This window comes from Artibeus jamaicensis, unplaced genomic scaffold, assembly GCF_021234435.1.
Source record: "Artibeus jamaicensis isolate MK-2021 breed Jamaican fruit bat unplaced genomic scaffold, CSHL_Jam_final contig_781, whole genome shotgun sequence".
Lineage (NCBI taxonomy): Eukaryota > Metazoa > Chordata > Mammalia > Chiroptera > Phyllostomidae > Artibeus > Artibeus jamaicensis.
In genome coordinates, this window is record NW_026521968.1 from 5,059,034 (window position 1) to 5,081,550 (window position 22,517).

Consider the following 22,517-nt stretch of genomic DNA (forward strand, 5'->3'; position numbering starts at 1 on the left):
GCTACTTGCCATTGAGCAGAATCTCTTTGAGAATGACCTTTATTCTTGAATTTTTATTTATTGGGTTTAGAGAGAGAGCAAGGTGGGAGCGAGGCAGAGAAAGGGAGAGAAAGAGGGAAACGTTGATTTGTCATTCCACTTCCTATGCATTTATTTGTTAATTCTCATGTGCCATGTCTGGGGATTGAACCTGCAACCTCTGTATATTAAGACGACACTCTACCCAACTGAGCTACCCAGCCAGGGTGAATGGCCTTTATTTTTTATGGTATTTATTTTTAAAGCTTCCCTCAGCAATGCCTGGACTTTAAAGAAAGTGAGGTTCCGAGTGAGCTGCACTCACTTCCAGGCCCTTCACCAATCTGAGCCTCAGATGATGGAGGGCATGGGCTATAACCTTTGCACAGAACAGCCACCCCATAGACGTGGACTTACTTGATTTTCCCAGCACTTAAGGCTAATGGGTGGAGCTGCTAGGATGAGGGCCAGAGAGGGGGTGGGGGAGGGCTGGGCTCACCTTCTGGGTTTACCTTCTAGCTGCACCATGAGTAGCGACACTGAAATGGAAGTGTTCGGCATAGCTGCTCCTTTCCTCCGGAAGTCGGAAAAGGAGAGGATCGAGGCTCAGAACCAGCCCTTTGATGCCAAAACCTACTGTTTTGTGGTCGACTCAAAGGAAGAATATGCCAAGGGGAAAATTAAGAGTACCCAGGATGGGAAAGTCATGGTGGAAACCGAAGACAACCGCGTAAGCCTTGTCCATGCCCCCAGTCTCTGCAGGCCCACTGTCTGCTCCCACAGCGGCCTAGTCCCTGTGTGGCCCCCGCCCCAGCCCTGGACCTGGTCCCAGCCCCATGTGGCTTTGGCACTGGAAGGCCTCTCCCAGTGTCACTGTTTAGCTTCCTTGGAGAAAGCAGAGCAGATGTTGACCTCAAGCTGCTGGATGGGAAAAGGCCTGATTGTGGCTGCTTGAGGCAGTTCCTGTTCAGGTGCTTCGTCTCTGTTCATGCGGCTCTGAGTCAGAGGTATCTGGCTTGTGCATCCCAAGGGAGTGCAGTTGGGAGTCCAATGCTCTCCTTTGGTAGCTTAGGTTTCCCCCTAATCCTTCTAGCAGTGCTTGTCTAACTGTGGAAGTAAGGACAGCAGTGGGGGACCCTTGCTGACCACAATCTCCGTGTGAAACGGCAGCTTCCCCAAGTCCTGAAGACCATGGGCAATGTGCCCACCATGGCCAGGGTCACGGTGGGACTGCTAGGAGCAATTCTGGACTTCACTAATTTCTGAAATTCAGACCAGAAGAATCTGGAAAGTTGCAAGAAAAGTTAAAAATAAAGGCAGGAAAAAGAAGATGTGAGGGAGAAAAGTAAAAGAAATGGCACCCAGCTTTCCCAGGTGGCCATGCCCAAGCTGGGCATGATGTGAACAAGCCTTGAACACTCACTGCCCTCCAGAGCTAGCGAGCACTGGCCCTTCCAGAGTGGGGCTTTCTGTATGTTTAGGAATGGAGCTAAGATTGGGCTTACAAAGCAGCAGGGAAGATGGAAGCTAGACGTAAAGAATGACAATCTGAGACAGTCTCCACCATTCCCAAGGAGGGCTGGCTACCTGGGGTTTTAAGCAAATCTCTGCTTGAAGGCAGGAAAAGGGAGGTTTCCCATTCCCTTGTCCAAAGATGGGACAGGGCTGTGCTTCATCCTCAAAGGAAGTCTGAGCAAGAAAGGAAGTGAGGGCAGGTCCAGGGTGAGGAGGGTGGCCCACACACCCTGTGCCTGACTGAGGGAGCCTCAGGGCACAGGGTGAGAGGCTTTTCCTCCCCATGGAAGGACAAACACACTGTCTGTGCTTGGAACCACTACTCTGCCTCATGGGGCCTTTACCTGCGTATAACACTCTGACCCCAGAGAGGTGGGGAGGGGCTGAGGTGGGGCTAGGTTCTCTTTCACAAGCATGGGTGGGAGGGTGGTGAAAGGGCAAGATTCAGGGTGGGGGGCTGGACAGGTGCTTTCAGAGAGCTCTGAATACAGGTAACTGTGGGTGCCAGTCTGCTGCTCCAATGCCACCTCCTTCTTTCTCTTCCATTCCTGTCTCAGAGACCCCAGTGCACATGTAGTTCTCTAAGTAGATTGGAACAAGCCCATCTGCTGTTGAGCAGGGTTTGGGCCACCTAGTATTCCCGAGTGTAAAATTCTTCCTGCACCTGTCCAGCAGCGTCCCCTGCATCCACCTGCAGAGGTGCTGGGTCCTCATTTTTGTCATCCTTCCCTCCCCTGAGACCCATCACAGAGGAAGAAACTAAAGCCTTGCACGACAGAAACACATCACATTGTCACCGCCACTGCCAGCTGCCCTCAACCTTGTCTCCCTCGCGTTTTCTCTCTGCTTGCTCCTCGGCTCACAGGCCTCTTCCTGGGTGACAGGTCTGCAGCGGGCGGACCTCACAGAGAACCTTTGGTAAGCACTGCACTGCTTCCCTTTCAGACCCTGGTGGTCAAACCAGAGGATGTGTATGCGATGAACCCACCCAAGTTCGACCGGATCGAGGACATGGCCATGCTGACCCACCTGAACGAGCCGGCCGTGCTGTACAACCTCAAGGACCGCTATACCTCCTGGATGATCTATGTCCGTGCCCACGCTGGCAGTGCTCTCCTGGCGCGTTGGCTGGGCTGGGGGTGCAGATGCTTGTGTGAATGAAAGATTAGTGTTTGATTAAGCTAAGAAGAAAAGTGGAAGAAGGGGGGGAAGGGAAAGACAGAATGTGAGAGACGAATGGGACAGGAAGAAGATGAGCTGGAAGAAGGGGGGCTGGCAGCAGGAAGAGTGAGCAGGTTGCAGAAAAGATTTGGGTCTCAGCATTATCACTCACCAGCTGTATATGGCCTCCTGCCCCCAGCCTCACTTGCCTCACCTATAAATAAAAATTTTATTTCCCCTCCTTTAGTAGTATACTGTAAAGGAAAGTGGTAAATAAGAGAGGCATAAGGTTTTATGGATTCATACATATACACAGATATGTTTTCTACTCTCTCACAGACTTACTCAGGCCTCTTTTGTGTCACTGTCAACCCCTACAAGTGGCTGCCGGTGTACAACCCTGAGGTGGTGGATGGTTACCGAGGCAAAAAGCGCCAGGAGGCCCCACCCCACATCTTCTCCATCTCTGACAATGCCTATCAGTTCATGCTGACTGGTAGGTATCCGAGGAGGAGGCCTGGAGTGGTGGGGCAGGCGCTGCACGGGACTCGGAGAAGCGCCCCATGGTCCTGGGCCTGCCTGTCAGGCCTGTGACCTCCATGCAAAGGAGAGGGGGCAAAGATGCTCAGAGAGGCAGAAAGAGGCCAGATCCCCAAGCCCCTTGCAAGCCTTCTTGAGGAGTTTTCATTTAATGCAAATATTGGTTAAACCCTATGAGAGTAACATTTCTATGGACCAAAAACAGTGCTGACAATTTCATGTGATTCAACCTAATACAGTCAGAAGCCAGTGGCCAGGTTTAATCAGGGGCCCAACCTCTCTGGGTCTCATTCTCAAGCTCCCATCTAGGACTAAACAAACTATCAGAGGGGAGAGGGATTGTGCATTGAACTAGGACTGCCCAAGAAATGGGGTAAAACTGGGAAGCTCTTTTTATATCGTCATCAACTCTATTTTATTTTTGCCTTTGGCAGATCGTGAAAACCAGTCCATTCTGATCACGTAAGTTTCCAAGGCATAAAGCAGTTTCACAGGAGAAAAGGTAGATTGGGGCATGGACAAGGAGATACGTGGAAGGCCCCAGAAAACCGGAAATGCCCATCCTTGGTCAGCTCAGCTGTGGAGCCCCCCTTGGGCCCTGCCTCTCCGTGTGGTCTCTCACACTCGTTCAGTAGATGTGTGTTTGATGTGGCTTAGAGTATGTCCAGGTCTCTGTGTGACATCTTGGAGACACCAGTTACACTAATAGAAGTTGTTTCTTTCCCTCTCTCTCTTTTCATCTCTCTAAATAGTGGAGAATCCGGGGCAGGAAAGACAGTGAACACCAAGAGGGTCATCCAGTACTTTGCAACAATTGCAGCTACTGGAGATCTTGCCAAGAAGAAGGACTCCAAAATGAAGGTATAGAGCCGAGGAAGATTCACCGTGCCCTCATGTCCATCCTTTAACTCTGGATAAAGGAGTGGAGGGAGGCCACAAACACTCCCCTTCTTCAAGGAAAGGACAGCGGGCCAGGATTGAAAATCTGAAAGGACAACCAGTAATCTTAGATGACCCTGTATAGAGGACCAGATCCTACCTTTTTTTGCAGGTGGGGGGTGGGGTTGGAAATAAGGCTCTAAGAAAGGCCGGTTCAGGAGAATCAGAGAGCTGCTTCTTTTATGGGAGAGTCACATCCGCCCACTTGAGAGAACTGCAGCCTGTAGTTACCTTTCTAAACAAAAAAGTTGCAACACTTAGAAGTGAATCAGACAACCTAAGTGATTGGAACAGTTCATTGTAAAGGAATGGAACAGAAGCTGTAAAGGAATGTTAAGTCAAGACACTCAGCTATAGCCAAACAAAACAAAAAGGCAAAGATGTGTTTGAACAAGACTTGCTGTTGGTTTGGTTCATCCTTAAGCTGCAGAGTCAGGGAGGGAGGGATTGGCTTTGCCTTGACCACCAGGCAGGCGTGGCAGAGCTGGGAAGCATTGCTTACTTTCTTTCTGTTGCTTCTTCTTCCCTTGATCTCATGTACTAGGGGACTCTTGAAGACCAAATCATCAGTGCCAACCCGTTGCTGGAGGCTTTCGGGAACGCCAAGACCGTGAGGAATGACAACTCCTCTCGCTTTGTGAGTCTGAGTTCAGTTACGCTGGGAGCTGGGATTTTCTCTGTGGCCTACAATATGAGCAAGGTCTCTGTCCTTAGAGAGGTTACAGTCCAGGGGGCATGGACAGTGGAAGCATGAATCAAACCAAGAAGATAGTTTCAGATAACAAAACATTCACATGAAGTTCAATAAACAGGGCCAGTATTAGAGTAATTGAGGCCAGGGTACTCTTTAGACAGTGTGGGCAGGGAAAGCCTCTGGGTAGGAGCGGGGACTGTGAACCAGAGCTCTGCAGGGTGGGGGGGGGGGACAAAGGGCAAAGCAAGTGCACAGCCTCTGAAGAAGGAGAAGGCCTGGTCTAGTCGAGGGACATAAGAGGATCTGTCTGGGTGTAGAGAGGTGGGCAGGCGGTGCATCTATGAGGTGAAGGAAGAGGCAGAAAGAGACCTGCTATGCAGACATCTGCAGATCGTGAGAAGGAGTTTGGATTTTACTCAGGGAGCTACTGAAGGATTCTTTTGGCAGGGAAATGATATGGTTTGATTTTTGACTTGAAAAAAAATCAGTCTCTGACTCTGTTGACTGCTTGGGGTGGGGTGGTTTAGAGGTAGAGTGGAATAGAGGGAGTAAAAGGAGGGCATATCAAATTGGTAAGAGAAGAGGGGAGAAAAGAGGAGGGCCTGTTTAATTTCAAATTATAGAGAAATAAATCTTCTGTTCACAAGACCCAGGAGTCTAGCAGGAATAGTTGGAGTCACAGTAAATGCTGGTTTTCCTTTCCCTCCAAGGGCAAGTTCATCCGAATCCATTTCGGTACCACGGGGAAGCTGGCCTCTGCAGATATTGAAACTTGTAAGTAGATAATTGAGATCAGATGATGCCTCAGGGTGGCGGGAGCAATTTGGAAAACAGTCCTGTGTTTGTGTTCACAGATCTGCTGGAGAAATCTAGAGTCACCTTCCAGCTGAAAGCTGAGAGAAGTTACCACATCTTCTACCAGATTCTTTCAAACAAAAAGCCTGAGCTCATAGGTGAGCAAGACCCCAGTGGAGTTGGTCTTTTCCGCATTTCTGCTCTGACATCGCTGGACCAAGTAGGGCATAGGGGCCTCCACAGGCAACAGTTTGTTTTCTAAATGATTTGTAGCTCTATTGACAGTGACATGCCAATTTGGGGAGGAAAAAAAAAAACAACGAATCCAACTGATGAGATCAAACCATTACTGAATTATCATTGGTTTATGAAAACCTTCTGAATGACTAAGCATTTAATTGTCCTTTAGCGCCCCCTTGTGTCTGATACGGAAACTAACCCTCCTACATAGTGCAAAATCAGAATACTGCAGCCTGTGGATGGTCACCCTGCACTTTGTTCTGCACCTAACATGGGCCCTATGCATACCATCTTCCCTGCCCTTTGAGTGTTTGCTCAACCTTCTGGTCCCAAGACTGGAAATAGGCTGCAGCTTTTTAAACTGTGCTTCCCTCAGTGGGAACATGGGCTCCTACCTGACCCATACTAAGCCAGTTTTCCCTTTTAACTTTTCCAAACCTACATCAATAAGCACCATTTGCATGCAAAGCAAAAGAATTTAAATACTGCATTCTCTTTGGGGTTCTTAGTCTACAATGCATGGGCACAGTCTTTTCTGGACATTTTGTATTCAGTCATAGCTTGAGTATCATGAGGCTGTTTAAAAGAGATTGCTAACTCTCAATTCAATCTGGGCTCCACCAGCAAAACTTTCAAACTAGAATACGGAGCTCAAATCTATGGGGTGGGTGTTTTCTTTGCATCTATGTGACTTCCTCTCACTACTTGCAGAGCTGCTGCTTATTACAACCAACCCTTACGACTACCCCTTCATCAGCCAGGGTGAAATCCTGGTTGCCAGCATCGATGACGCCGAGGAGCTGCTGGCTACGGATGTCAGTAGTAGGACAGAGAGAAAGGGGGGTGCTCGTCCTTGGTCACTGGGGTCAGCTCACTGACATGCTGTTCTTTCAATGCTAGAGTGCCATTGACATTCTGGGCTTCACTCCAGAAGAGAAATCTGGACTCTACAAGTTGACGGGAGCCGTGATGCACTATGGGAACATGAAGTTCAAGCAGAAACAGAGGGAGGAGCAGGCAGAGCCAGATGGCACCGAAGGTACAAAATCACAACAGGGTATAAGCCAAGGTTGGGTGGGTATGTTCCACTGAGGTTATCTGGCGCCTCTTTTGGGAGTGATTAATCTTCCTTCTACCTGGGGAAGTGAACCCTCCAGGGCTCAATTACATATAGGCACTGTTGCACATGAGTTTGCTGAATCACTGGAATGGCCCTCTTTCAGATGCTATGAGAAATGATCAGGGCTTTCTGGAAACCAATCTTGCCTTTTCATAAAATCTGTCCTATTCTCTGAGTGACTTAGCTTCCATTGACCACATATAAACAGTTTATAGATATGAGACAGACTTCGCCCAGCTTGGCAACACCTGGATGATTTTCAAAGTGGTTCTTTTACTTTGCCAAGTGTCAGTAGTTTCCCTTTGTAATCATTTTTCGTTTCTTGCTAGTGGCTGACAAGACGGCTTATCTGATGGGCCTGAACTCTTCGGACCTCCTAAAAGCTCTGTGCTTCCCCAGGGTGAAAGTTGGGAATGAGTATGTTACCAAAGGTCAAACTGTGGATCAGGTAAGCAACTACTTCCAGGCTGGGAAGGGACATGGGTGCACGATGGCCACTGTCTTAAGACTCATCTGTTGATCTTTCCCAACAGGTCCACCATGCCGTGAATGCCCTTTCCAAATCTGTTTATGAAAAGTTGTTCTTGTGGATGGTCACTCGCATTAACCAGCAACTGGACACGAAGCTACCGAGACAACACTTCATTGGAGTTTTAGACATTGCAGGCTTCGAGATCTTTGAGGTTCGTGTGTTTATTCCCATGTTTTCATGTGGCATTGCACAAGGGGAATGGTTTTCATGATTCTCTAGGGAAGACATCAAGGTGGCCAGCATGTCATAATGTCATATTTTGTGGGAAACCTAGATGGAGGGTGGATCAGATGGAAGAGAATGTGGGGAGGATTTGTATTATTTTAAGAGGGAGAGTGCTTCAGCCAAGTGCCATTTTAAAGGATATAGTTCAATGAATAAAAAATGTAATTACTGACTTAGAGAGACCAGGCATGTGGAGAATTTGATAATAAACCAATTATGCAATATTGTACATAAATGTCCTATTGGTTCTGGGTTAGAATCATATAGCTATTCATCAAAGTGTGTATTTGGTGTCTACTAGATAGAAGACATGCAGGTAAATAAAAAATGAGCTAGTGGTCTATAGAGGAAGACAAGAAATTTGTAAGGCAAATTGAAGAGTAACTACAAAATAAGGCAGCCTGTGCTCAGTGCACAGGAGAGACCCAGACCGGGGAATCTCGGGAGCGAGAAAAGCACCTTCCTTCCCCCTGGAAGTATGGAGAAGACTGCAAAGGAAAGATGCGCTCTAAGCCAGGTGCTGGAGAACATGACTGTCTGAAAGCATAAATGAGCTAGCTAGAGCCTGGGTAATGAGGAGGAAAGTGGATGAGTGTTTGATTTTGAAAGAAGTCCAACTTTTCACACGAACATTATATTTTGTTGTTAGTATAACAGCCTGGAACAGCTGTGCATCAACTTCACCAACGAGAAACTGCAACAGTTTTTCAACCACCACATGTTCGTGCTGGAGCAGGAGGAGTACAAGAAGGAAGGCATTGAGTGGACCTTCATTGACTTTGGGATGGACCTGGCTGCCTGCATTGAGCTCATCGAGAAGGTACCCTATCCTATCAGTGCGGTGACCTCTCCTTGCGTACTCTGCTGTTCACCCCATAGCTCTTATTTACCTCAAGTACATTTTACCTAAATCTAGCCCATGGGCATCTTCTCCATCCTGGAAGAGGAGTGCATGTTCCCCAAGGCCACAGACACCTCCTTCAAGAACAAGCTGTATGACCAGCACCTGGGCAAGTCCAGCAACTTCCAGAAGCCCAAGGTTGTCAAAGGCAGGGCTGAGGCCCACTTCTCACTGATCCACTATGCAGGCACTGTGGACTACAGTGTCTTGGGCTGGCTGGAGAAGAACAAGGACCCCCTCAATGAGACGGTTGTTGGGCTGTACCAGAAATCCTCCAACAGGCTCCTGGCACACCTCTATGCCACCTTTGCCACCACAGATGGTAATTAACTCCCCAGAGTGCCCTATAGTTGTGCCTCCTCCTATCAGTTCAGTCCACAGGACTGAGAAACCTCCACTGATCTCCTAACAAGCATGGGACAATGTTGTTTCTTTCAGCTGATGGTGGAAAGAAGAAAGTTGCCAAGAAGAAGGGTTCTTCCTTCCAAACTGTCTCTGCTCTTTTCAGGGTAAGAAACATACAAGTTTATTTGCCGTAGCTGGTTTGAGTCATTGCACAATGAGCAATGTAGAGATTCTAACCTTGTTTATGCAAGAACAGTAATATGGTCTTAACCGGATTACTGTCACTTGGTGAAGCTGGGCGCTGGTTTGGTGAGGTCCACCAGATGAAGGAGCAGGACTCAGGCGTCACTTTGTACTGTAACTAGCTGTATCAGCTGGCCTGGAGGTGAGACTCCTGCACAAACTTTCTGACCTCTCTGAAGGACTCAGGCAGGGGCACCTCATTCATCCAGTGGGGCTGGATACATCTCTTAAGCTAATTTCAGATCAGAGGGCCTTTTCTCTTTTGTCTCTGGCTCACTGTGACACAAAGGACTATTATATAGGTTTATTTATTTATTTTTGCCCACGTCTCTAGCCACAGGATTATTAAAAGAATGAGTTAATAATTTCATTATTCCTTAGAATTCATGGTAAGTTTAAAACGTACTATATCTTACTTTTCATTACAGTGTATCTCTATGTTTATAAAAGCCAACAAATAGGCTATCAAATTTAATCTTTTTCTCTTAGGAAAACCTGAACAAGCTAATGTCAAATTTAAGAACTACTCACCCTCACTTCGTGCGCTGTATAATTCCCAATGAAACCAAAACCCCAGGTAAGATGCCAGCTGCTCTCTGGGTGGTGGTCCATTTGTAGGGGATTGCGTGTGGAACTGAGGTTTCGGGCTTCCTCTCAGGAGCCATGGAGCACAGCCTCGTGCTGCACCAGCTGCGCTGCAACGGGGTCCTGGAGGGCATCCGCATCTGCCGCAAGGGCTTCCCAAATCGGATTCTCTATGGGGATTTTAAACAAAGGTGCGTCACGAAAAGTCCTATATAATTTTTTTTTGTTTTAAGTTTTTATTTTTATTTTTCTTGTTCAATTACAGTTGTCCCATTTTCCTCCTATTACTTTCCCCTGCCCTACCTACCCCTACCTCCCACATTCAATCCTCCCCTTCACTGTTGTCTTTGTCCATGGGTCATTTATACCTGTTCCTTGACGACATTTCCCCTTTTTTCCCCCATTCCCTCCCTCCTCCCTCCCCTCTGGTCACTGTCAATTTTTTCTTCATTTCCATGTCTCTGGTTTATATGATTCTTGATAAGAAGTGCAAGTACTAGAATTTAAGAGTGAAAAATACCAATGAAAAGGCCCATTTCAACAGAATAGTTATGGACTTTGATGTAAAAATCACCTACCACTTGGCCACAGTATACATACTGCACATGGCAGAGAAGACCTGGACTAAGAACCCAGAGGCCTAGATTCTTGGATATTATCCAGCAATGTGATTATGAGCAAGTTTCTTCCCCCCTCTGGACCTTGGCTTTCTTGCCTGTAGGAAGAGACATCTGAACTAGACAGTTTCCAAGGTTTGTGTTCGCGCCAACAGCCTCTGATTGTTTCTGTGTTCACATGGGCAGATACCGAGTGCTGAACGCCAGTGCAATCCCCGAGGGACAGTTCATCGACAGTAAGAAAGCTTGTGAAAAGCTGCTGGCATCCATTGATATCGACCACACTCAGTACAAATTTGGGCACACCAAGGTAATACGTCAGTTCTGACAGATACTGGCCTTTGGCCCCTCTTAGACTTCTCCGGAACACTTACTCACATCATCCGCCTGCCCTCCCCACCTTCCCCCTACCCCTGCAAGGTGTTCTTCAAAGCTGGCTTGCTGGGAACGCTGGAAGAAATGCGTGATGACCGCCTGGCCAAACTGATCACTCGGACACAAGCTGTGTGCAGAGGGTTTCTCATGCGTGTGGAATTCCAGAAGATGGTGCAGAGAAGGTTGAACAGGGTCTTTATTTAAACATGTGCTTTTTTGAGAACATGGAGGATATCTCTTAGAAATAACCAATATTTTGTTTTTAGGGAGTCCATCTTCTGCATCCAGTACAACATTCGCTCATTCATGAACGTCAAGCACTGGCCCTGGATGAAACTGTTCTTCAAGATCAAGCCCCTCCTCAAGAGTGCAGAGACTGAGAAGGAAATGGCCACCATGAAGGAAGAGTTTCAGAAAACCAAAGAAGAACTGGCCAAGTCAGAGGCAAAAAGGAAGGAATTGGAGGAAAAATTGGTGACTCTTGTACAAGAGAAGAATGACCTGCAGCTCCAAGTACAAGCTGTATGTGTTTAGAAACCTTTTTGTTTTCACTTTCCTTCTAGATTGGTTACTTAAGAAAACTACAATTTTGGTGGGACTTTTGCTTTTTAGTTTAGATGCTTCATAAAAAACTTCATATATAACAAACTGCTGGACTGTCACAAACCTTATCTCATTAAAGGAAATCATGATTCTTTTTTTTTAAAGGAGAGTGAAAATTTGTTAGATGCCGAGGAAAGATGTGATCAACTGATCAAAGCCAAGTTCCAGCTGGAAGCCAAAATCAAGGAGGTGACTGAGAGAGCTGAGGATGAAGAAGAGATCAATGCTGAGCTGACAGCCAAGAAGCGAAAACTAGAGGATGAATGTTCAGAACTGAAGAAAGACATTGATGACCTTGAGCTGACACTGGCCAAGGTTGAAAAGGAAAAGCATGCCACAGAAAACAAGGTAAGGTACTCTCTTTGTGGACCTTTCCAACTTGATGTTGTCATTGCAAACCAAATTGTATTGCTTTTACAATTGCTTATGACTTCTTCTTAGGTTAAAAACCTTACTGAGGAGCTCGCTGGGTTGGATGAAACAATTGCAAAGTTAACCAGGGAAAAGAAGGCCCTCCAAGAGGCCCATCAGCAGGCCCTGGATGATCTCCAAGCTGAAGAAGACAAAGTCAATTCTTTGAGTAAAATCAAGAGCAAACTGGAACAGCAAGTTGATGATGTAAGTAAATTCTGTTAATTGGCAGTCCTTAGAACTTCTGGGTTGGAAGAGCCTCCCCAAATCCTCTAGCACAAAGCATTTGTTCTCAAAAGGAAACCATGCCTTTTGCAGCTGGAAAGCTCCCTAGAACAAGAAAAGAAGCTCCGTGTAGACCTGGAAAGGAACAAAAGGAAGCTCGAGGGAGACTTGAAGCTTGCCCATGAGTCCATATTAGATCTGGAGAATGATAAGCAACAGCTGGACGAAAGGCTCAAGAAGTATGCTCTAAGACCACTGATTTCAATTTTGTAAGTTACTGGGTATTTTTTCTTCACACATTCTACATTTTCCTTCACAGGAAAGATTTTGAATATAGTCAACTGCAGAGCAAAGTGGAAGATGAACAGACTCTGGGCCTCCAGTTTCAGAAGAAAATCAAAGAGCTACAGGTACGAGGTGTTTTGGAATTTTCTTTTACATATGGGTTCCTCACCATGGGCTGGGTTCTCTGTGCTATAAGCCAATGTGAGCCAGTGGGCAGCGCCATGGGTCTGCCTCCTGGGTGGTTTCCTTTCTGCTAGGCTGACAGAGCAGTATGAATAATTTTTTCATATGATTTAAAATAAAATGTATAATTGAATTATTTTGAGTCGACCTTTCCTTGAATGGACAACATCCTGGGTTGATCACTGCAGGGTAATGACCACCTTGGTGCAGGAAAGAGTCATAGCAAAGGAGATTAGCAATACTCACATTTCTCTGGGAGGAGTTCTGGGATTGGCTTGTTCAATAGGAATGGAAACTATCCTGTTCTTGACATTCAGTGAGTCACTCTGGGGATAATTGGCTCCACAGGCTCGAATTGAGGAGCTGGAAGAAGAGATTGAGGCAGAGAGGGCAACTCGAGCAAAGACAGAGAAACAGCGCAGTGACTACGCCAGGGAACTAGAGGAGCTGAGTGAGCGGCTGGAGGAGGCAGGAGGCGTCACCTCCACCCAGATAGAGCTGAACAAAAAGCGGGAGGCTGAGTTCCTGAAACTGCGCAGAGACCTGGAGGAGGCCACCCTGCAGCACGAAGCCACAGTGGCCGCCCTGAGGAAGAAGCATGGGGACAGTGTGGCTGAACTTGGGGAGCAGATAGACAACCTGCAGAGGGTCAAGCAGAAGCTGGAGAAGGAGAAGAGCGAGTTCAAGCTGGAGATTGACGATCTCTCTAGCAATGTGGAGAGTGTATCAAAATCCAAGGTATTTGGGCAGAATGGGGCCCATCGTTTGGAATTCAAGAGACCTTTTGGGTCATTTAAATCTCAGCACTGACTTAATTTTCTCTTCTTTGGCCACCTTTAGGCAAATCTGGAAAAAATATGTCGAACTCTGGAGGATCAGTTAAGTGAGGCCAGGGGCAAGAATGAGGAGATTCAGAGGACCCTGAGTGAACTGACAACACAGAAGTCTCGTCTTCAGAGTGAGGCTGGTGAGTGATGGGACATGGGAGGGGCAACACCTCATGCAGCCCTAAAAGGGGCAATTGGTCAAAACTAAAGGGCACTATTTGTTTGGGGAGAGAATTTCTACTAAAGCACCTTTTCAGGAGAGAAACCATTAGAATATCCCAGAAAAGGGGCCTTTAAAAATATCCTGAAGGAGGTAGACACTGAGAATTTAGTAACAAGAAGACAGAAAGAAGAAGACTAGAAAGAAAAGGACCTCAAAATGTTACCTGGCCCTAACTCTTTCCAAATTAATGTCACCTTGCCTCAAAAGAGTCTGAAAGGCAGGACTCATTCTCGAAACCAGTCTCCGTGGCCCTTCTCCTTGCTGTGCAAATTTCCAGATTGTCTGCAGTCCAGACAATAAATAAAGGAGCATGGCCAATTTGTATAGTCCCTTGGTATGTGATAAGAATATTGGGGAACTTAATTTTATTTGGGGCTTCCACCTAGAAATGTGGTTTTACCCAGTGCTGGTTCTGCAGCCTATCGTCGTCACTGGTGCATCCATCCTTTGCTAGCAGCCACAACCAAGACAATGAAGACAAGAAGTTTAGTTGCCATTCCAAAATAATCTTGGTGTTAGAAAGAGTCCTAAAGTCTCTCACCCCCACTTTTTTTTCTCTTACCTCCATATAAGCATGTAAACCTGAACTCACCATATTCACCCAAGGGTTCATGTTCAGATTATTAGAGATACCAAGTTCTTGGGAAAGCACAATTTCTCTTGATGATGAATCAACAAACAGCCAGAAACACCAGCCACTGGAAGGTCTGGGGGAGTTTTTGGGTGTTCCTGATCACGTTTACACTTACAATTGTCCTCATGGGTTTTATTGACAAAAGTCACTCCACATTTCTAGTTGTTTACAGCAATATTTCTGTGGTTGTGCTTTCACTTTGTTTCCGGTGGACTCATTCTTCACCCCTAAGAAAGGACCACACCTCATAGTTTATTCTCTCCCCTGATCTTAACACAGAACCTTACACACAGTAGAAGTTTGGTAAATGAATACATTCATGGATGAATTAATAAAATGTTTCTTTCTGGACACAGGTGAACTGAGTCGTCAACTGGAGGAAAAGGAAAGTATAGTATCCCAACTTTCCAGAAGCAAGCAAGCATTCACCCAACAAATAGAGGAGCTGAAGAGGCAGCTGGAGGAAGAGAGCAAGGTGCGTCCCCTCAGGGAGTGCTTCTGTGATCTGATTTTCAAGTACCACCTGCAGGACAGGTCAACTTCGTTCATTAGATGATGATAGGAGGAGAGTACTTGGATTGCACCAATGCACACAGCATTAAAATAGTAATCCCCTGGGGACTGTCCCCTTTCTTGATGTTTTCAGGCCAAGAATGCCCTGGCCCACGCCCTGCAGTCCTCCCGCCACGACTGTGACCTGCTACGGGAACAGTATGAGGAGGAGCAGGAAGCCAAGGCTGAGCTGCAGAGGGTGCTGTCCAAGGCCAACAGCGAGGTTGCCCAGTGGAGGACCAAGTATGAGACAGACGCCATCCAGCGCACAGAGGAGCTGGAGGAGGCCAAGTGAGTGACTCTATTTACCTTAAGTGATCATATGATAAAGGGCATTGATGTGAGAACTACTTGGGAATGAACTTGTTTTGTCACTAGATGTTTCCGCATCTCATGTTTTTTAATGCAGTGCTGTGCCACTGGAGGGACCTGACCTTAGCACATTTCCTTAAGATAGACAACTTTGATCTTTTTTAAAAATTTTTAAAAATTTATTTATCTTTAGAAGGGAAGGGAAGGAGAGAAGGAGAGAAATATCAATGTATGGTTGCTTCTGGTTCATCCCCTGCTGGGAACTGGGCCCTACTGGGAACTGGCCTGCAACCCAGGCATGTGCACTGACGGGGAATCGAACTTCGAACTTTTGGTTCGCAGGCCCACGCTCAATCCACTGAGCTACACCAGCCAGGGTGACAACTTTGATCTTAATTAGAGACAAGGCAGGTTGTTGATCACTGATTTTTAGCAGCCAGAAAATTCTCCTAGGCTTATGAAAACAAATGGGCATTTGAATCACAAGATTAGTGATTTCAACATGATGAATAGTGATGTTCAAGAGGATTGAAACTTAAATAGCATCTGCTTCTCTTTCATATTCTCCAAGGAAAAAACTTGCTCAGCGCCTTCAGGATTCCGAGGAACAGGTGGAGGCAGTGAATGCAAAATGTGCTTCTTTAGAGAAGACCAAGCAGAGACTGCAAGGGGAGGTCGAGGACCTGATGGTTGATGTGGAGAGAGCCAATTCCATGGCTGCAGCTCTAGACAAGAAGCAGAGGAACTTTGACAAGGTGTGGGGTTGGCTTCATGCTGGCTGACTGCTGTGATGTGGAGAATACCTTGTAGTCATAGAAGGAGGAGATTCGGTCCCCATCCTGCCCCACACCAGCACTGTGAACTTGGGCAAGTCCTTGGACTTCACTGACCTGTAGTCTCCTCATCTGTGAAATGAAATGGGAATGGGATGGGGGTGCAAGTTTCTTTCAAATATTGTCAGTGGAGACAAGCCCATTTCTACAATGTTACTCATCTTTCCTCCCCTGTGCTGCTGGTCTGTCTGGATGGCTGACGTGTATGAATATAACTTGACTCCCCTAGAGAAGCTTTCTGGAAGCCCTCCTTTTGGTAGGGCAGATAGGTTTACTTGAACCAAAGTTTTAATGAAATATTTAAAAATATAGGATCACTTTTATATTAGGAAAGGGAGGGTTATTCCTAGCTAATTCCTTCTCAAAGGATCCATTTGCTTTTTGGAGACAATTGTTACTGATCAATCATGGATCTTGAGTAAAGTTACAGACCAAAATTCTGGTTAGTCTATTAATCAAGAACAAGGAGCTAGGCAAGGGACAAACTCTGAGGATTTCCCTTAATGGATCTATTTGGTTAGAAGCTTGGAAAAAGAGTGCTAATAAGTGGTGGTAATTTCTCTTGTGGTATTCCAGGTGCTAGCCGAATGGAAAACCAAGTGTGAGGAGAGCCAGGCAGAGCTGGAGGCATCTCTGAAGGAGTCCCGCTCCTTGAGCACTGAACTCTTCAAACTGAAAAATGCCTATGAAGAAGCCTTAGACCAGCTTGAAACCGTGAAACGAGAAAATAAGAACTTGGAGCGTAAGCAATTTTAAAGCGTCTGAAATCCCCTTCCTAGTATGAGAGAGTGTGACTTCAGGCTCAAATTCCCCCCACCCATGTGCATTAATGCATGCACAGAAAGTGTTCATCATCTGAAGGGTTATTATATTTTTGAGTATTTCTCTATACAGTATCTTATCTCTAGGAAACAGCACTCTTACAGTGATAACAAACTAGTTACGAAGGATTCAGTTGATGCCTATGATGTCTGGAAACCTGTGCACAGGTGTTCAAATGCAGTTGTAACTTTCTTTTTTGCAGAGGAGATAGCAGATCTCACAGAACAAATTGCTGAAAATGGTAAAACCATCCACGAACTAGAGAAATCAAGAAAGCAGATCGAGCTGGAGAAAGCTGATGTCCAGCTGGCTCTTGAGGAAGCAGAGGTGAGCAGGATGCTAGGGAGGCAGTGGCAGCAGGAACAGAGACGGTCCTGTTGCAGCTCCACCCCAGGAGGCCAGCTGGCCCCACTCTGTCTTCATTTTTGCCTCTTTAAAAAGCACAGTCCCAAAGCCTGTTCTCTTTCTATCAAACAGCATAACTGTGAGGTTGAATGAGATGATACTGTGATTTGTCTTAAATTTATTGGAAAAAATCAATATACTACAATAGTCTAAAAAATGAGATTTTACAAAATCTTAGATGAATTAAAAATATCCATACAGTGTTTTGCTCTCCTAAGAAACATGATCATTTAAATGTTATTATTTCTTGATAGTATAATCTGAACAAATAGCAATGAAACGTCTTTTCTGCACTGAAAATAAATCAGGAATTTGGTTTTTAAAGATGGTTCTGAATTGCAGAGTTAGACTTATGAGTATTCCATTGGTGCTTTATTATCCTGTAGGGCAGTGTAGCAGGTTCTTTACCATCACTGATGCTATTTGTTTTTGTTTTTTGAAGGCTGCTCTTGAACACGAAGAGGCTAAGATCCTTCGAATACAGCTGGAATTGACACAAATGAAATCAGAAATTGATAGAAAGATTGCTGAGAAAGATGAAGAGACTGAGCAGCTGAAGAGAAACTACCAGAGAACAGTAGAGACGATGCAGAGCGCCCTGGACGCCGAGGTGCGGAGCAGGAACGAGGCCATCAGGATTAAGAAGAAGATGGAAGGGGATCTAAATGAAATTGAGATCCAGCTAAGCCACGCCAACCGCCAGGCTGCAGAGACCCTGAAGCACCTTAGGAGTGTCCAGGGCCAGCTGAAGGTTTGAGATAACTCCCTGGTGGGAAACCTCTCCTGGCCTCAAGCACTCAAAGTCATCCACTAGGCTTATGGTCTTAAAGCCTGAATTTCAACTAGACTTCCTTTTTCCTCTGGCCAGGATACCCAGCTACACCTGGATGATGCTCTCCGGGGCCAGGAGGACCTGAAGGAGCAGCTGGCCATTGTGGAGCGCAGAGCCAACCTGCTGCAGGCTGAGGTAGAGGAGCTGCGCGCATCTCTGGAGCAGACAGAGAGGGCTCGGAAGCTGGCAGAACAGGAGCTGCTGGACTCCAACGAGAGAGTGCAGCTGCTGCACACCCAGGTGGGGAGCCAGGAGGCTGGCAGGAAGGATTTCAGCCTCAGACTGCCTGGTCAATAATACCTGTGCCTCTCCCCCTAGAACACTAGCCTCATCCACACCAAGAAGAAGCTGGAGATGGACCTCATGCAGCTGCAAAGTGAGGTGGAAGATGCCAGCAGGGACTCCAGGAATGCTGAAGAGAAAGCCAAGAAGGCCATCACTGATGTATGACATTTCCTTCCTGCTCCTGTGGAACTGCCTAGACTGTGTGTCATTAAAGCCCCCTGCCCTTTCCCAACCCTGACACAGTTCCCACTGGCTAGGTTGGGGCCTCCCGCAGGGCACACGTGGTATGTGCTGCTGCCCACCTCCCTTGAAGTCAGTGTGGCCCCTTGTGAACATTTAAAAGGCGGCTATGAGAAATAAGGGAGCATAGGAAAAACAGACCAGGACAGTTTATATTCTGTTTCATGCCCATGGGAAGCTGTGCTCTTCTTTCCTTCAACATATGGTTTATTCCAAACTATCAGATGTCAGTATCCCACCAAAATTCACCTCACATGAAGCCAGCTTCACTCTTAGGAGCACCTAACCTTTCTGGAACTCAGACGTCTCTTCCAGTGGCTATGGTGCCCACAGTGCCACCAGCTGCCTAATAGAAAACATTACCTTGCAACTAGTTTGCTGTCCTACCGGTTCATGCTCGCTTTCTAGAGGCCTTTCCTTAATCTCACTATCTCCAAACCTGTGACGCTAGGTACCAAATCAGTCTTCTCTAGGTCTCAGGCTCCTTTGAAGAAATATATTGGTGATCATGGTGATAACAAAAGAAATAATTTTCTTAAATGGGCTGAGTTCCAAGGAGTCCAGTTTAAGGAAAGGAAGAAACCATTTCCCATCAAGTCCTTGAAAGTTTCCTTTCTTAGGTTTTTTTCCGTGCCCAGTGTAGCACATTTCACATTCCTTTGTGGAAGGGTGGGCTCACTCATCTCACCTGCTGTCCTTTTTCTGTAGCAGGGCCTCTGGACCTCTTTTTATCCTGATTTCAACATCTCCAAGGCACTTGATCCTTGCCTGCATCTTAGTGGGTATGATTTGCTTTTCAGGCAGCCATGATGGCTGAGGAGCTGAAGAAGGAGCAGGACACCAGCGCCCACCTGGAGCGGATGAAGAAGAACCTGGAGCAGACGGTGAAGGACCTGCAGCACCGTCTGGATGAGGCTGAGCAGCTGGCCCTGAAGGGCGGGAAGAAGCAGATCCAGAAACTGGAGACGCGGGTACTTGCAGGAAGGACTTCAGCATAAACAGAGCTCTCCGGCTTCTCTTGTTGGTGCTCCAGCTCCAGACTAACTTCCCAACTGTGTCCCCAGATCCGAGAGCTGGAGTTTGAGCTTGAAGGGGAGCAGAAGAAGAACACTGAGTCTGTCAAGGGCCTGAGGAAGTATGAGCGGCGGGTCAAGGAGTTAACTTACCAGGTAAGTGGAAAGAAAGCCAGAGATGTGTTTTCTCTGTAAAATGTGAACACCACCTCGGGGTCTCTCTTCAGACAACAGGATGACACACTTTAGCACCAGAAAATTGGCCAGACCTCACACAACTCTACATTTCCATGTTCTCATTTTTAGAGTGAAGAGGACAGGAAGAATGTGCTGAGATTACAGGACCTGGTGGATAAACTTCAAGTGAAAGTCAAGTCCTACAAGAGGCAGGCTGAGGAGGCTGTGAGTCAGACATGTTTGTGATTAGAACAGCAGCCTGGTCTGTCTTTCATGGTGAGCTCTAAGGAAGGGGGACCCTGATCTCACCTGCCTGGGCTCTTTGGTTTTAGGATGAACAAGCCAATGCTCATCTCACCAAGTTCCGAAAAGCTCAGCATGAGCTCGAGGAGGCTGAAGAACGTGCTGACATTGCCGAATCTCAAGTCAATAAGCTTCGTGCTAAGACCCGAGACTTCACCTCCAGCAGGGTAGGTGCTTTCTGTTGGAGCTTGATGGAGAGCAGCAGATGTGGGCTGGACTTGCAGCTCCCTGGACAACCTGGGGAGAACCCAGTGTGATGTAGATGTTTTTGAACTGGAAGGAACCTTAGAGAACCCTCAGCTTTAAAACTGGTTGATCCTCTGCTCAGGCAGGGAAGGGATTTGCTTAAGGTCACTTAGTTGAAAAAAGCCCTGCTAGAACCCAGGCCTGTAAGTCATAATAAAAGAAACACTGTTCTGGAAAGGCATGAACAGTTCCCACTGAAGTCTGTCAAGTGCCCTCTGCTGGTACTGTTTTCAGTCACTGTGCATGTAAATAGGTACCTGTGGGTAGGAAGCCCCAACGTATGGGGATAGTTCTCTCTCAGTGCCAGGTTTTCATGCTATGGGTGAGTTCCTCCATGTTTGCAATTGTGTATTCCCCTGAGGTCCAAAAATATCCCATGTACTGAAACATAAAAGCAAGCAGCTCCCTGATGCTTTCCAGGAGAGGGAGTGGGAGGGAATATGTCTCTGTCATATGACATAACTAAATGCCCACTGTCTTTGCAGATGGTGGTCCATGAGAGTGAAGAGTGAATGATCCTCTTCTGGGACAGGACAGAAAATAGCAAAATGTATATTTTCATGGTTCCTGACCATTTTACTTAATTTCAGCCTGACTGCTTTTCACATGCAATAAATTTTGTTTTGAATTTGGGACTGTTTCATCATTTCCTCCTCCCTGTGAGGAAATGGTTTATTGTTTGGAGATTTTAAGGCCTAATGTTGAAATCTTGGTAAGCAGATGGCTTGATAAATTCAACTGGTATGTGTATGTGGGAATAGGGAGAGATCACTCTTGATTTAAATTTGAGATGAGATCAGAAAAAAAAATACTCCTAGGTTAACCACTGCTTTGGCAGGGAGAGAAGAGGAGAAGGAGTTTGTCAAGAGTAATCTCAATATGGTATGAGGGGAACACAAGTTGAATAATTTGCCCCACCCCCAATTCTATGAGAGAACCTCTGAAATGTTTGTTGGGCAAACAAGTGCTACGCCAACTCTTAGAAATACACAAATGAAGGACATAAATGAATAATCTTCCACTGAGTCCTTGGCTAAGTCTACACTATTTCAAAGCCACACGATAGAAAATCTTACACCTTTCCCAGGGTAAACCTATCTTCTCCTTAAAGACAAAATATGGCAGAAAGCACCCTCTGAATAACCCTCTAGCTGACCTGCTACCTGAACTAGCATCTACTAACCTGGAATCACTTATTTGTTGTCATAATTAAACTTACCAGAAATAGTTGTGAGTTCCCTTATCTTATTCTAGAAGATTAAGAGATGACTAGGTTGACTCCATGAGAATTAAAGATCCAGGGGAGTTTTCTTCAGCACCCAGCACTAAACTCAGTACTTGCTGGATTTGTCATTTATAGAAAGGGAGCCACTACTGACATTAGATTTGGCTTATCAGTGATTTCAGATAATTCTGTCTCAAAAATCACATTTTTTAACTTGTTTTCAATACTTCGTGGCAACACTGTGACTAAAACGTGGCATCTCCTTCTGAGGTGGCTGTCCCTAAGAGAAAATCACAGACATGAGAACAAGGCTGACCCAAGCTCCATGCTGAAAGCAGTGGGCTCTAGGCCCAGAGCCTCTCAGAACTTCCTGGCATTGCCTTGTTTGGAAAGTGGGTTGTAGAAAACGCAGGTGGATTTTCTTGTTACAGAGGTAGTCAAATTGACAAAGGAGGGAAAGACTGGAACATCACCATTTTTATGTGAATCACGAATGACATGATTTATGACTACTATCACAAAAATATAGAGACCCAGACATTACATGCCTCATGACAGGAGTGTATACCACTGCCTAGGGAAAATTTGTGCCCTACAATCTAAGTTGGGTCTGATCAAGCCTCTAAATGTGACCACCATAGGAAATTCAAGGTATGCAAGATACAACCAATAAACTCTTGGATGTCGGGAACTCAACTAAACAAACCATCTAGTTTCTTCAACAAATAAATTTCAAGGAAAATATATAAAAGAAATAGAAGGGGGAACCATAGGTTATAGATTCAAATGGATTTAATGGAACTACCCACAAATTGCCCTGCATGGACTTTGTTAACATACACACACTCACACACTCACTCATTCCCTAATTGGTAAAATTTGAAAGTTACTGAATATTTCACAGCAATATGGGATTATGATTTATTTTCAAGATGTAATGTGATACTATGATTATCCTTTAAAAATACATCCTAAAAACACAGATAAGAAAGGAAGAGAGACCCTGGCTGGTGTAGCTCAGTGGATTGAACGTGGA

General features: G+C 46.0%; 1 protein-coding gene across 1 annotated transcript; it reads left to right on the forward strand.

The window, feature by feature from the left end:
• Nucleotides 1–541: 541 nt before the first annotated feature.
• Nucleotides 542–20,889, forward strand: LOC119056600 (myosin-3). The gene is made up of 39 exons (XM_053672701.1): nt 542–748; nt 2,479–2,622; nt 3,034–3,190; nt 3,669–3,696; nt 3,987–4,095; nt 4,718–4,810; nt 5,578–5,641; nt 5,722–5,820; nt 6,614–6,717; nt 6,803–6,941; nt 7,352–7,470; nt 7,556–7,705; nt 8,429–8,599; nt 8,696–9,002; nt 9,119–9,189; nt 9,758–9,845; nt 9,927–10,044; nt 10,657–10,780; nt 10,891–11,027; nt 11,112–11,367; nt 11,554–11,796; nt 11,890–12,066; nt 12,178–12,323; nt 12,404–12,494; nt 12,901–13,290; nt 13,393–13,519; nt 14,593–14,711; nt 14,883–15,079; nt 15,672–15,855; nt 16,510–16,675; nt 16,958–17,082; nt 17,603–17,911; nt 18,029–18,232; nt 18,311–18,436; nt 19,318–19,488; nt 19,582–19,686; nt 19,837–19,932; nt 20,040–20,177; nt 20,742–20,889. The coding sequence occupies exons 1-39, from the start codon at nt 545–547 to the stop codon at nt 20,766–20,768; spliced, it is 5,823 nt and encodes a 1,940-aa protein (XP_053528676.1). The 5' UTR covers nt 542–544; the 3' UTR covers nt 20,769–20,889.
• Nucleotides 20,890–22,517: the final 1,628 nt, after the last annotated feature.

Bases quoted from the DNA above. Each gene is read 5' to 3' on its own strand.
- LOC119056600 (XM_053672701.1), top strand. From the start codon at position 545: ATGAGTAGCGACACTGAAATGGAAGTGTTCGGCATAGCTGCTCCTTTC. The intron at 7,471-7,555 runs GTAAGCAACTAC...CTTTCCCAACAG, and splicing joins AAGGTCAAACTGTGGATCAG to GTCCACCATGCCGTGAATGC. The intron at 12,067-12,177 runs GTAAGTAAATTC...TGCCTTTTGCAG, and splicing joins TGGAACAGCAAGTTGATGAT to CTGGAAAGCTCCCTAGAACA.